General features: G+C 34.5%; 1 protein-coding gene and 1 long non-coding RNA gene across 2 annotated transcripts; one reads left to right on the top strand and one right to left on the bottom strand.

Annotated features, from left to right (window-relative positions):
* Positions 1-8,534: 8,534 nt before the first annotated feature.
* LOC110634526 (uncharacterized) lies at positions 8,535-9,598 on the top strand. The gene is made up of 2 exons (XR_002490999.2): positions 8,535-9,167; positions 9,321-9,598. It is a non-coding gene; the product is annotated as an uncharacterized LOC110634526 (long non-coding RNA).
* Positions 9,599-10,648: 1,050 nt separating this feature from the next.
* On the bottom strand, positions 10,649-14,010 carry LOC110634494 (tubby-like F-box protein 3). Its single transcript, XM_021783520.2, has 5 exons — positions 13,061-14,010; positions 12,231-12,318; positions 11,864-11,993; positions 11,592-11,777; positions 10,649-11,394 (listed from the first exon to the last, which is right to left on the bottom strand). Exons 1-5 carry the CDS (start codon positions 13,409-13,411, stop codon positions 10,923-10,925), a joined length of 1,227 nt encoding a protein of 408 aa, XP_021639212.1. The 5' UTR covers positions 13,412-14,010; the 3' UTR covers positions 10,649-10,922.
* Positions 14,011-14,211: the final 201 nt, after the last annotated feature.

The following is a 14,211-nucleotide window of genomic DNA, read 5'->3' as shown; positions in this document are numbered from 1 at the left end:
CGACCGGTCAGGTTACATTTTAACCAAGGTTAAACAGTGTAATTGCCTTTCCTGATTGCCTTTCCTGATATCGACACGTGGATGCAAGTGAAAGTTCACCGTTGGATGGACGGTGGCAGAGGAGAAAGGGATCTTATCCGTTGGCGACGAAGCGCAGCCGCAAAAACGGGTGTATATAAGAGCGTCTAGCCAAAGCCGACGTGGAGAGAATTTCAAAGTATCGCCGGGACTGATTGTCATTATTTCTACTCTCAATTTATCGTGAACGAGAATTTGGAAAGGGTTTGGAGAGATAATAAAGTGTGGTGATGTGTAGAGGGTGATGGTGGAGAGGGAATCTCATGATTCCCGTTGCACGGCTGGATCTGACGGATCGGATATTGGGGGGACCACCGTAAGAGAGAGGAGAGGTGATTAAAAAGTTAAAATAATGAGAATGATCTGATGTGAAGTTGTTTTGTTTATGATGACATCATGACCGTCCAATCATATTTGACTCTTCCACTCCGGGTCCGGGATTCAGGCTCTCCTCAAGCAGTTACACTATCACTGATCCATTTCAGTTCCAACGGACGTGATCTAGATGTTATAGATGGTAATATTGATCGAAGTACAAACGAGTGCACGTTGCATCTTAATCAAGACCGCCAGATGATAACACTTTTTTGACAGTGTACGGATTTTGCTCGCAATAGCAAACAGGTTTTTTACACGTTCACCCAAGAAAAAGGCTCCATGAGGGAGTGATTAATTTTTCTTTTTTACTGTGAACGGTAAAAAAAAATGAAAGAAGAAAGAAAAGAGGAGGCTGTAATTAGTAATTACCACATGCCCATCGTATTGAATGACGAAAACATCCCTTATCTGTTAGCACAGTTTCCTCCTCTATACACAAAAAGTGAAGGGTAGTGTTGTCAGTGCACGAAAAGGACTGGGTATTATGGGGTGGCACCGCCTGAGCTTGGAGACGTTAGAACTGTCCCTTTTACGTCGAAAAAGCTGATGTGGTTAAAATTGGAGGGTGGAAATTGTAATTAATCAGAAAAGGGAAGATGAGGGCCGTTGGATGGATGGTGTTCGTGGCATAGCGTCTCCATCAGCTTTGTCTCTACTGGTAGTAGTGTTTTTTCGAAGGCTTGAACATATAAGAAACTATAGATTAATTAATTAAGAAATTAAAATTTTAAAGCTCAGAAAATTAGGTGTTAATGAGTTTAATAAAGAGTTGAATGAAGTAAAGAAATGAGAGAGTGAGTTGTCGAGCACGTAAAGGAGATAATAAAATGGCGATTAAATTAAATAAGGAGAATTGATAATTAAGCCCACGCACGGTTCTCCGGGAATCTCTCTTGCCCTCGAGTGGAATTGCTCGGACTTAGCTGTACACATATATGGAGGCTGTGGCTGTGCTTGTTAATACCACCCACCTGACTTGCTGCTAGTTTTTTAATTTCTTTAATTTTAATTAATAATTTTAGGGAAAATAAAATTCTAGGAGCCATACCATAATGATGATGGCTATGGTATTTGCCTTGATTAGTGCCGAGTTACCATACTTATAGTAACAAGTGTTTATTTATGTATTAATTAGGTTTAATTTTTTTTTAATATTAATTTTCCCTTTGTTTAATAAACAGGGTAACGTGAAGTGGTGCTTCCAAGGATCATGAGAACAAATTAAATAAAGGAATCGTAAATGAAGTATTTTGCATTATTGTTAATGCATATCTTAAGTTGGTACAAAAGGTGTAATTAACGATAATTAGTGCAAGCAAATGTGCAATCGAAGTAGGGAGATAAAATTTGTAAACGCTTAAGAAGTTTTAGATTAAATATTTGAACTAACAATTGATGTTTTTTTTTTTCATAAACTCTCAAATTTGTATGCATTAGTTTAGAATATATTTTAGTTTTTTTTTTAATTGTGTTTGTTAATATTAAATTTTGAGGTTTTCTCTTTGATATTGTCTGAGATTCTTAGATCGGTGACTGATCAGAGTGCTGCTTGTAATCAATGAAAAAATGTAAGGTCGGCTGTCTGAGTTAGATAACTCCAATACTCTGCTCTAATAAGTAGATATTGAAAGAAGCAAATACCAACAAAAAAGAATAAGACTAGAATTGCATACATTGAATATTGATATGAATCATATTTATAAAGTAAAAGATAATGTCTTTCTCACTTTAATTAGGATTTTATCAGTTCATGTCAGCTCATTCCTTCAATTCTTTGCAAAAATATTACCTAATATGTCCTACATTTCCTGTGATATTATAAGGCATGCTTTCTTTATGTAACTAACTCATACCTGATCATTCTTCTATCTTGTCAGAATATATTACTATCCTTTGATCGATCAGTGATTTTATCCAAACACTTTGTAAGCTGTTCGATCACTTTGTGAGCCATCCGAACACTCTGTGAACTTTTTGAACACCCACTCTAATCCAAACATCCTATTTTTAATAAGTTCTACATTTTTTAAATTCGAGGATCCAAATCATTTACCATTTAGTTCAAAAATCAGGTCATACATTAGATGAGAGAAACACAATACATACATTAAAATTTCTCAAGTATAGGTTTAAAAACTTATTCACTCGAGATCTAATAATAATTATATATATGAGTATATGTATTCATAAGATACAAAATTAAGAATTATTAAGAAAAATTAACAAATAAAATAAGAGGATTGTCATTGTGAAAACACTCGTTAATGACCACCCCAAAGAAAAAAAAAATCAGAAGAACGAAAGGAGGGAGGAGGAGAGTAAAGAAAGAAAGAGGAAAATGAGAGAAAATTTGATTATTTTAAGTAATAGTTAGAATGATGAAAAACTAATTTAAAGAAAAATCTGAAATTCATCTAATTAAAAAACTATAAATTATTAAATTAGTGAAATAAATTAAATTTAATTGTTGGGATTCAAGTATTTATGGATTAGCAATTACAAAAAAATAAAAATAAATGAAATCAACTTGAGAATAAGAATTAATTAAATTGCATAAATAAATGTATTTATGATAGGGTATGGATAAGTCCAGTAATTGAAGAAGAAGAAGAAGATCAGCAGTTGATAAATCATTTGATGGAGTTAACAGCAATTAAAGCCATTGATGACAGCTCCCAACAACATGCATTAATCAAACCCATGTGATGTGAAAATCTGAACTCTTTAAGTCTAAGATTTGAGACCCATTTCCACCTGCTTCCAGCTTCCCCAAAATTTCTCACTGCTCAATTGATATTGACAACGATCTATCTCTTCAGGACAATACAAAATAATTATTCCTATCCAATGTTTGGCAATTTTTCCTGTTTTCTAACAGTTAAATTTCAGTATTTATAGTTAGTAACTAATTGCTCAACAGAAAAGATATTGTTGAAAAAAAAAAGTCAAACTAAGTTTTTTTTTTTTAAATTAATGTTGCTATTGCTTTAGTTTTATCCGAACTAATGCTTCAAAATACCATCGAACATGGTGGCTTAGTGGTAATCTTGCAGAGTTGGAGACATTCAATCTCAGTTCGACTCCTCACACCGGTGTTGAGGACTAAAAAATGTCTTCGCATAATGATGAGTGAATCAATGGCGAATAGTCTATTCTTACGGCTCATTGAGATTTACTATGGTTATGTGGTCAGTTCTCCGGGGTTTATGAATTCATTTAACCGGAGACCCTAGCCTAGGAGGTAATGACTATCAAGCAGGAGAGCTCCTTTTTTTTTTTGCAGATAAAAAAAAAAACCTAATGCTTCAAAATATAATAAAAAAAAGGAGAAAATTATTTAAATGAAGTAGAGCTCAAATTTTAATTTTGAAGATAATAGAGTGTTACAATTTGTAGATTCTGATAGAAAATTCCCCTTGTTTATTTTTCCCCACTTTTTTGAAATTTTGATTGAAAATGATAAAATGGGAATAATTAAAATTGAATATTTTTTTTCTTCAATGAAAGCTATCTCAATCACCTTAAAAGAAAATATAAATAAATTATAAATTCAATTTTATATAAAAAAATAATTTAATATTTTTAATTAAATAGTTTGTGTATTTATCATTTTAGTTGTATATAATATTTTAATTAATTTTACATAAATTTTAAAATAATATTTAATTTAAAATTATTAAACTACTAATTTTTTTTTATATAAAGTAAATACACCCAATAAATAATCTCACTGGGCACCAATATAGAGACAACTGGAACTGGAAGTCTAAATTAATCATATATCCCTGTTGTAAACCATGAAGCTAAAGACTTCTTCTTTTTTTTTTTTAATTTTAAAATTTTAAAATTTTTTTAAATTTTATATAAAAAAATTAAAATAATAAATAATATTAATTAATTAATTAATTAATTAATAGGTAATCATAGTTTTAAGCTATAATAACTTTAATAATGTGTGGCGCTTACCCCCAAAGAATGCAACATGAATATTAATACAGTATCTGATGCAGACAAGAGATGTGTAGGTCAGGTTTCTTGTGTACAAAAAGTTTTACACCCAATAATTATTATGACAACAACCCAATAAGGTGCATTCATTAATTATTTTAATTATAATGTTTATTAAAAAACATCCTAAATTAAATAAATAATTATTATACAATTTAGTTTAAATTAAATCTAAATATATATATATTTTTTTATAAAAAGAAACAAATAAAACAAAGCTAAGCCAATAAGAGAATTAAAGAAAGGAACAAGATTTATGGCCAACTTTTGTTGACCATAGAAATGAAAGGGAATAAGGAGCAATGAGAGGGACACTTTAATTAATACTGAAATTAGATGGCTCCCACTCTAGAGATTCTTTACAATATATACATGCGTATATCATTGATTGATTTGATCATAGATAATTATAAAAAAAATAATAAAAAATAAAAACTCCTAATTGGATAATTAATCAATTAATTATGTGTAATTGAAGTATAATACTATTGTAATTAGCTTTGCCATTAAAGGTTAAAAATTTTGCAGCCTAAGTATTTTGGAGGTAGCAGAGAGCTGTGCTTTTAGACTTTAAAAGGTTAGGTGAGGACTGTTGGAAAGAAAAGCAATTTCCTTTCCCCCAATCATTAGAAGATCCTGCTTTAGATCTGATTTTAGAAATTTATGCCTCAAAAATCGCTTAAATATCATTTTTTGAAGAAAAAAAAAAAAAAAAAAACTCAATCGCGTCAATGTTTAAGATTTTGAGATAAATTACTAGTAAAATTTTAAATTATAATATGAGTTTAGGTGACTAAATTAATTAATGGGGATCAAATATGGAATCCAAGAGAGGCATGTAGCATGGTCCATAGGAAGGTGGGGAATTACGCCATGTACGTAAGGTGGTATCTTATCTTATCAATCAATTAAGTCCTAAGCTATCATCACACTTCAAATAACTTGGATTTTTTCTAAAGATAAAATAGATAATGACATTATTTGTTTTGCTTGAGCTTTTGGAAAGAGTTCCATTGGTTGGCTTCCTCAATCATATGCGTATATAGAATATCTTTACATCCCCTCCATATCCACTCACAACTACACAATCTCTTGTTGAAAAATCAAAAATACAAAATTATATATATATTAAATTTGAGAAATCTAAAATTCTCTCTCTCTATATGGGTTAGTCTTAATCATGAATGGTAATGAACCAGGTAGATAAAGAGTAAGGATCGCTCATTCTATCTTCAGAGATTGAGGTCAGAACAAGAACTTTTCTAACAAAGAACGATGCAAGATGTAATGAGTTTTTATGTGAGATTTTTTTTTTTTATTTATTGTTATATAACATTTTAATCTTTGTCTTATATAATATCAAAATTAAGATATGATAAATAAAAGAAATTTAATCGAGCGTAGAATAAGTCAAATAGGTACGATTATCATCTCTAGTCCTAATAAGCTAGAAAAGAAAGCTGAAGGGTTCAAAATTGAACAGGGGGGACCGCCACGAAGCCCAAAAAAGGAGAGGAGAGGAGAGCAAAAGGCTAGCTTGTCTGCACTGTGCAATCATCTCTCGTGTTTCCAACTGAACGGATGTTAAGGAAAAAAAAAAAAGGAAAGCTTTGTAAGAGCTATATACATCTATGCCTATGAGTTATGACTGTGATCATCACCCACAGTTGCCTCTCTCTTTTACTATCATCGTTCTTACTAAAATACTTGCATGTTTACCTAACTTTTATCTTTTCTTCGCCTTCATCTAACTCGGCACTACACTCCTAATTCATATCAAAGAATCTGATATTTACAGTAATTCAATTGAATTCATCCAAAAACATAAAAATAATTTAGTATGATTCAACGTGTTTAATCTATTGCTATATTAATATTAAAAAAATTACTTATTTGGAGTCAATTTACAAATAAAATTTTGATATGGGTTGGTAAGTATTTGGTGAGCAGAGTAAGACCAATAAATATAATTTATCGTAATATAGCTGGAGGTGAATAAATGGCTGATTACTGGCTCCTATGGACAAAAACTTCCCGACTTGCCGTTGAAGTCTCGGATCTAACAGTCTGTTCACCATCGCTTTCACCGTCACATGTAATCAGAAGGAAGCATTTCTCCGATTTGACTTTTTCAGTTTAAAGAAGATACATAATAGTAACGCTCTTGATTTTTTTTTTCCTAATTTTTTTTAAAATTTTTTTGTTTTAATTATATAATTATAATACCATTAAAATAAATCCCATTAATTAATATTGATTTTTGTTTTAATCAACAGTCAGTAATAAACAATAAAAGTCTTTGATTGCCCCTTATGACTTAATTAAGAGTTTAATTCCTGAAAATAATAGTTTATAGTTAGGTTCATTGAAGGTTTAGGGTTGGTTGAACTTCAACACCATAATTGGAATTTTCTTTTTTTTTTTTTTTCACGTGAGAGAAAAATCAGATTAATTAAGGGTAGATACAACGATCAATTATATAATTCAACCAAAACTCATGTATTAGCAAAAGATTAATGACTGCCATAAGGTGGTAGGGGGGATAATCAAAGTAGTCTTAAATCAAACAAATCAAATCAATAACCTAAACTATATTTAAGTCTAATTATATTTGATGGGTTAGTTCATCTAATTATATTCAAGACTTAAACCAACCCCAAAGAAATTAAGGATAGGAAATATCTTATCTTAACATACGATGTTGATTTCTTGCACATAAAAGGGTAAAATAATCATGCTCATTGGCCAATTTTTTCCTAAAAAGTTATATTTTCCTACAATAAGTTCCTTCACTACATGACAAATTTAGCTCTGCATGCTTCACTCTATTATTTTGATTGGATCAGGGAGTCAAAATTTGCTAGAAAATTTTGTATATCTTCGAGGACATGCAATTTCTTAATATTATAAACAATGTATATTTAGAATTTACAGGCCTAGCTCCTCCTTTTTGACTTATGTGTAACAACAATTATGAGGCTAATATATAGCTTAAAAGTAGAAGAAGAAGAAGAAGAAGAAGAAGAAGAAGAAAGAAAGGGGTCTAGGAAAGCAAGCAATCTGCATGGAGGCAAATTCTGTAGCCCGACATGTTAGGAAAAGATGGAAAATTCAAGATTTAAGAATCCCATCTTTCAAGATCTCTTTCTCTCTGTGCCTGTCTTTGTTAAAGGGCATCATCTCATCCCCATTCCTCGTGCAAAAGGTGCCTTTTTCAGATAAGGCATCTCCAATCTGGTGCTAGCCTAGCTCGAATTGACCATTTTTTAGGGGAATGTATACAATACATTAAATATTTTCAAGAGTGAATATCATATGCATATGAAGTATTTCAAAAGCACTGAATAATTTAAGGACCAATCAATGCTCGTATCTCTCTCGAGACTACTAGCAGCAACTGACAATATTATTATTATTGATTGTTAAGGGGTTAGCATCGATTCATTTGCTATAATAGTAACTCCCAATTGGGTTTTGGGACCACTACTTTGGTTATTCCTCACGCCAAAAATTTTTAGCTCTTCTGTTCGACTTATCAATTCCATCTCTAGCAGGATTTGAGCAGTGTTTTTCATGGTCCAGATTGACAAAATTGAGAATCCAATGGCTAGAACTAGAATTGATTGATTAAGCTGCTTTTGGACATTAATGGTGAGAGAGGACCACTATCCAACAAGTAAATGTGTCCAAAACATTAGCTTGCTGAATTGCTGGGGACCAATATTTTGCCTTCTTTTATTGAGCCAATTATTCACGAGAGGCTGACATTGATGTCCGAGGTGAAAGGCCCATCTCTGTAGCCGAAGACAGAGTGTGCATTTACATTTAGACTCAATTTTAATGAACAAGTTTTTCTGATACTTACTAGGCTGCCATTTAATGGCCACTTTTCCAGTACACACTATGTGTCAGGATTCAGGAATCACGCCTTTTTTCTTTTGATTTTTTCTGCTTACCCATTGCAATTTCCTTATCATCTCGCTTTCATGCAACTTGACCATATATATGCCATCCATCCTTACCAAATTTTCTCATACATCTTAATTATTTAAGTTTTTAATTCTAATGATTGAGTGATTGTCTTGTGAATTAAGAATTTGGTCTTCATGCTATTGTCAATCTATGCAGACAAATAGCAGGGGCTTGATAAAGACACATTATCGAGCTTGTTGCTTTAGACTTTAGACATAGACGCCCAATTATTATCGGCCCTACTCTCTTTGTTGACTATTGGGCGAAGCCCACAGAACTATAGGCTCCAAGGTCCCAACTCCAACGTCCTAACCCCATGGCTGGATGGTGGATCCAGTCATGCAGTACAAGCATTGAAGTGGCATAGCTTTAGATGGTAGTGAAAGAAGAAGAAGAGTAGTTGTGTTGTCTTGCCGGCTTTGAATGATAGGTTCCTTCGAAAGTTGGAAAGAAATGTTGTTCAGATTTTTCTTATTAGATATTCTTACATTCCCTCGCAAAAACTATTACTTCCTTAAGTTTATCAATTGCGGGGATTTTCTGCTCTGATTTTTCACAAAAATCTGCGTCCCAAGGCACTCATAATTCCATTGTAGTAGAGTACAAACTTGGAAATGCATCCAGCTGGACCAGGGGGACCTGCTGTGGTCCCAGACCAGGTGGACCGTGGTGGCCAGGGGTGGTTTTTTTGGACGACTTGCTGAAGGTTTAAGCGGCATGGTATCTTCTCTGTAAGTGATCCTCTCCTGCTTCAGTTTTGTTCATTTAGTTCAGTTAACCATATGAGAAGTGGAGAAAAGAAAGTTTGAAGGAAAGTAAACTGAATGAAGATTTATAGAAAAATTGAAGTAAATTCTTGATCTGACTGGTCTGTGTATTTGCAGGTTATATTGCTTGTGCTGTTGTTGGTTGATACAAGATTTGCTTTGGTGGACCTTGTCGTCCCACCCCACTACTCTGATCCTCTGTTGATTCATTCCTTCTGTAAACTTGCAGTTGCACAGTGGCTATTTCGTTTCTTCTCCTCTTACAGTTTCTTAAATTGTTGTTTACCCTCTAGCTTTAATACATGGTCAATTTTTAAGGATCCTTATGACCTCATCCAGGGCCTTAAGATGTATGACATCATCAGTTATGTTTATTTATATTAATTTTGAACGAAGCCTTCAGCAACCAAATAACCAATCAATTTTACAGATTGTATAATTTGTTTTAGCTTACAGATTGCAGCATTGCATTGCAAAAATTTTCCCAGCGTATTTCTTGGGATGGCAATCGATGTACTTGCCCAGTCTAATCCAACAAACAGCCCGAAACTTTGAAACATCGAGTGCCAAAGCACGATGTGCAAGAGAGAAAACACAAATCTGCATCAAATCTATAGTTGTTTTGCACTATAATTCTACCATGAATTCATTAGTACTAACAGCCATATGAACATGTATGGCAATCACGCAGAATTAGCAAATTCTAAATTTCCAACCGTTCAACAAGGGAAACATTTTGAAAGCTACACAATAAGTAGGAAAACAACATCCAAAGCAAGTAGCAATAGTAGCCTTCGTCTGGGAAAACTACAAGCAAACTCATGAAACAACTCGCCGTTAAGGTGTCAAGTATCGAACACTCAGTGAAACAAGAGATGATGTTTGTCAGCCACAGTACAACCTACAGATTAGAGCACATTTGGCTCATAATGCCAATAAGTTAATATGTACATAAAAAATTCAAAAAAATTAAAATCCTATTTCTTCACGTGGCATTAGAAGAAAACAGATTGAACTACCCAGAAACTTTGTTGGAGAATGCTCCCATGCCATACAGCTACAAGCCAACAAATGCATTTGAAACCAACTTTTCTGGAACGATATGAGTAACTGTCAGGAAAAATGTAGGAACTTCAAACACTTCAAACCCCAAAAGAGCAAAGGATACAGCTAATATTGGCTAGGGAACAAGATTAAGAAGGGGAAAGGAAAGGAGGGCAGGCAGGGAAGAGGAGGGGGGGCGGGAGGGGGGGAGGGAGAACCTTCACAAGTATGACAATTGACGAGTTCGAAAAAACCAATGCAACTGAAAAGTTCAACCAGTGTAGTCCAAAGTAATCACTGTATGATACCGACTTACAAAATGATTCGGTACAAAATACCTTTGAATAACCAACTGAAAGAGAATGAGTAATTTTTTCATCTGGGTGTATAAGAATATGATCTACATCAATCTAAATTTCGAAGTCATTCATTTCACTTCAAAAGACGTTACAGCAGCCATAAGGTTGAAAATTCATAATGGACAGAAGATATTACGGGAAAAAGAGTTTATTGAATAAGAATAGCATAGTTGTGCAAAAAAGGGGGGCAAGCAAGAAAACAAAATTCAGAAGGTCAAGAAGAGCACAAACAGCAAAAACAAATATGATCAGAAAGGTCTCTTCGTATGAAAATGGGGAGTTCTAGTAAGCCACTGGATTCACACCTGCTTGTCTGTCATTCACAAGCAATCTTGGTGTCAAAGCTGCTAAGGCATATAGCAAATGCCAGGAAAGCAGAGATTGGATACTGATAATCCATGGTGAAGACATCTTTTCCCACTTTTCCAAACTGAAGAATTACATTCTCATGCTCTGGCCTGCCAACTCCATTATCTGGAGAAGCAACCAGCTGGAAGTTCTTAACTGAAGCAACTGTAACCCGTCCATTGAAGTTCAGGCACCAACACTGGAGTTGTTCATGCCACCTGGGTGCCTTATTCCTTAAGACTAGCATTCCATCTTTATAGCCTGCCAAAGGAACAGATTGCAAATTCTCTGTGCGGGTAGATTTTGATCTGAAAAAGGGAAGTGAGGTAAAGGAATCCAAATTGCTATGCAAAAACTCAGTTTGCGTAGGGGCCACTCCACCAGGTTCAATAGAAGAGGCAGGGATGGCATCCATAATGCACTGCATTCTTCTTGGACCTCTGAATATCACATAGTTAAAACCCAGCAAATTATAAATTTATAATATGATAACCTACAAGATCATTCCCCATCCTCCACAGAGGAGGAAAGAACATTATTCACCAGAATGCTTTAAATTCTTTTTTTCCCTGTTGAACAAAAAAATTTTTTTCCCCCTTAAAAAACAATCAGAAAGTTTAAGAAACACCTCTCTTACCTTGAACCTAAGACATTCAGCTCATATGAGACATGGGCCACAGGATAGTTCCCTGTAGGGACCCTGGGGGAGACCTGTTTCATGTTAACTATCCTGGTGGAGCGACATTTAGCAACTTTGGCTCCAGAATTTGGAGGCTGTGGCTGTGCATCATAGATTGTGAACTTGGTTCCCAGAAAATTGGATCTGTTGTAATGGAAATGAAATCACAAAATTAGACTTACAAAACAAGAAAAAAAAGATCAGTCACATCATCTAATAGCTGACAATACCTCAACTTTCCAATGTAAGTGCTGCTCCCACTGGACACATCATCACAGTTTAAAGAGATGATGTAATCTGTGCAAGTAGGTCGTCTGCACCTCCGTGCAGCAAGAAGAAACTTACCATCATCATTTGATGCTGCCAATATAGCATATAAGTAAAACAGTCCAGCACTAACAGCACAAAGAGAAGTCCCAAATCAAACAGAAACCTACTCATCTCCAAAATTATTAAGAGGGAAACTAACCCTCCAAAAAATCTTATTAAATTGATTGCAGCAGCACTGATCACCACAAATACACAGCAATAAAATCACATCAACTGTTGGAGATGTATACAATTAAAGGAAAAAAAAACAAAGATTTAGGTATTCACCTTGATTTAAGCTGAGGTACAGATAATATGTTTGGTTGCTACGATTCCGTTTAATGTAGCACTGAAGGAGGGAGTCCCTTGGACCAGGCTGCAAAAATAAATAACCCAAGAACTTTGAAATTAGCAGTAGTGGGAAAACATAAATGCCTTAGATCTTAGATAACAGAAGTTAAAATTTCCATTTACAATTTTTATAACAGGAGAGAGAGAGGTGTTCAAATAGTTTCTACTCATGGCATTACAGAAAACTCCAAGAAGCCCATAATTCCACAACTACAAAAAGGAACTTTATGATCTTTGAAAGAATATCAACTCAAAAAATATAAAGCATGCCAATCCAAGTAGACATATTTCAGAGCATCATTATGACAATAACCTTATTATAGCATAACTCAACAAGCCATTGCCATCAATGACAACAAGCAAAACCAAGTAATATGTTTCAAATCCAAAGAAAAAGCAAGTACCCCTCATATAAGTGGGAGAAAAGGTGAGACCTTCCCCTGTGATTGCTGAAATTTTGCAAAGTAAAGTAAGTAAAGACAACTATGTAATTTCACAGCATTAAAATTAATAGCAGAGCCGCAATATGGCTGAAATTTTCATCAAAGGAAGAGTCAAATAACTATAATTATTCCCATCACATTGATACACAACTATAATCCAGCAACTGATTATAAAACACTATTGTTCCATAGTTTAATATAACGATATAGAACGACTAGCATTTTCCAAATTGTTACTAACGCATCTGGATTTCACTACACTAGCAAGACACATAAATAACAGAAAATAAAACTTATTTAAAACCTGAATGAGGGCCAATAAACCTGTTTCAAGGAGATTGGGAATGTCAATTTGCCCGAATCTTCCAGAGTTTTTACAATTTCTTTCATGATTTCTCTCCAATTTCGGCACACACCAGCACAAGCAACCACATTCTTCCGGGATGGCCAAGTAATTTCAGATGCCTCGATTCTCGTTAGCACATCCCTCAAAAGCTCAGGCGGCATGTTAGCCCAACAGCTCTGCTTAAATGCATCAACAGACACGAAAGAGCTATCCTGAACCACCTTGTGTGACCTCGATCGCATCCCATAACCAAATCTCACATCGAAACCTTTTCTAGACATGCTCCCAAATTCACCCCTCATGTCCTGAAGCATGCTCTTGAAAGACATCTTCACCCCCCCTTAAATTTTGAACTCTCAACGACCTAGAAAACACACGCACAGACCCCAAAAAAATATATAAAAAAAAGGGGAAATACACTGAAAATTTTTATCGCTTCCACATTCACATCCTAAAAGCTGCACTTAACTGTAAGATAAGCTGATAATCAGTGATCAAGAATACCCAGAAGCTTGAGAAGCTAAAAATATCCACTTTTGATGGAAGCGAATACCAATTCCTACTAATTCATCACCAAAAATGTGAAGATCAGTAGTAAATTGTCTTCAAAAGGAGGAATTAACACAACGATTCAGATATACAATTCCATAATCGGACAATCAGCACATGGAAAAAAAATCACACCCATCCACAATCACTCCAATAAGTTAATCAAGTGCAGATATATTGGGAAAAGCAAACCTCAGAACGGTGCAAATGGATCTGGAAGGAAGCAAAATGGGAACTTCTGAAAGGGCCATGAAAGGCATTGCGGTTAAAACTAGGGGTCAAGTGAGAAAGCAATGGTGAAGAGAGAGTGGGAGATTAGAATTTGGTACGTGCCGTGATATGCGTGTCTCCGTACTGGGCTACTGGGGTCAGGGGTCAGGCCAGGGAGGCCAGTATCCACCCTGCATGGTCCCATTTCCCTTAATCCCAATATTTGCATTGCATTGCATGCCTCTGGGTGGCGGATCCGAGTCTGGGTTTCTAAACGGGTCACTAAAATAATTGCATAACAAACTAATGAATAATAGAGGGTCGATAACATATTATTAAGATTCAAATTTTCAACCTCCTAATCTTTTTA

Source organism: Hevea brasiliensis, chromosome 2, assembly GCF_030052815.1.
Source record: "Hevea brasiliensis isolate MT/VB/25A 57/8 chromosome 2, ASM3005281v1, whole genome shotgun sequence".
In the NCBI taxonomy this organism is placed as follows: Eukaryota; Viridiplantae; Streptophyta; class Magnoliopsida; order Malpighiales; family Euphorbiaceae; genus Hevea; species Hevea brasiliensis.
The sequence above is the reverse complement of the archived record's forward strand: the minus strand, read 5'-3'. Positions and strand labels throughout refer to the sequence as shown.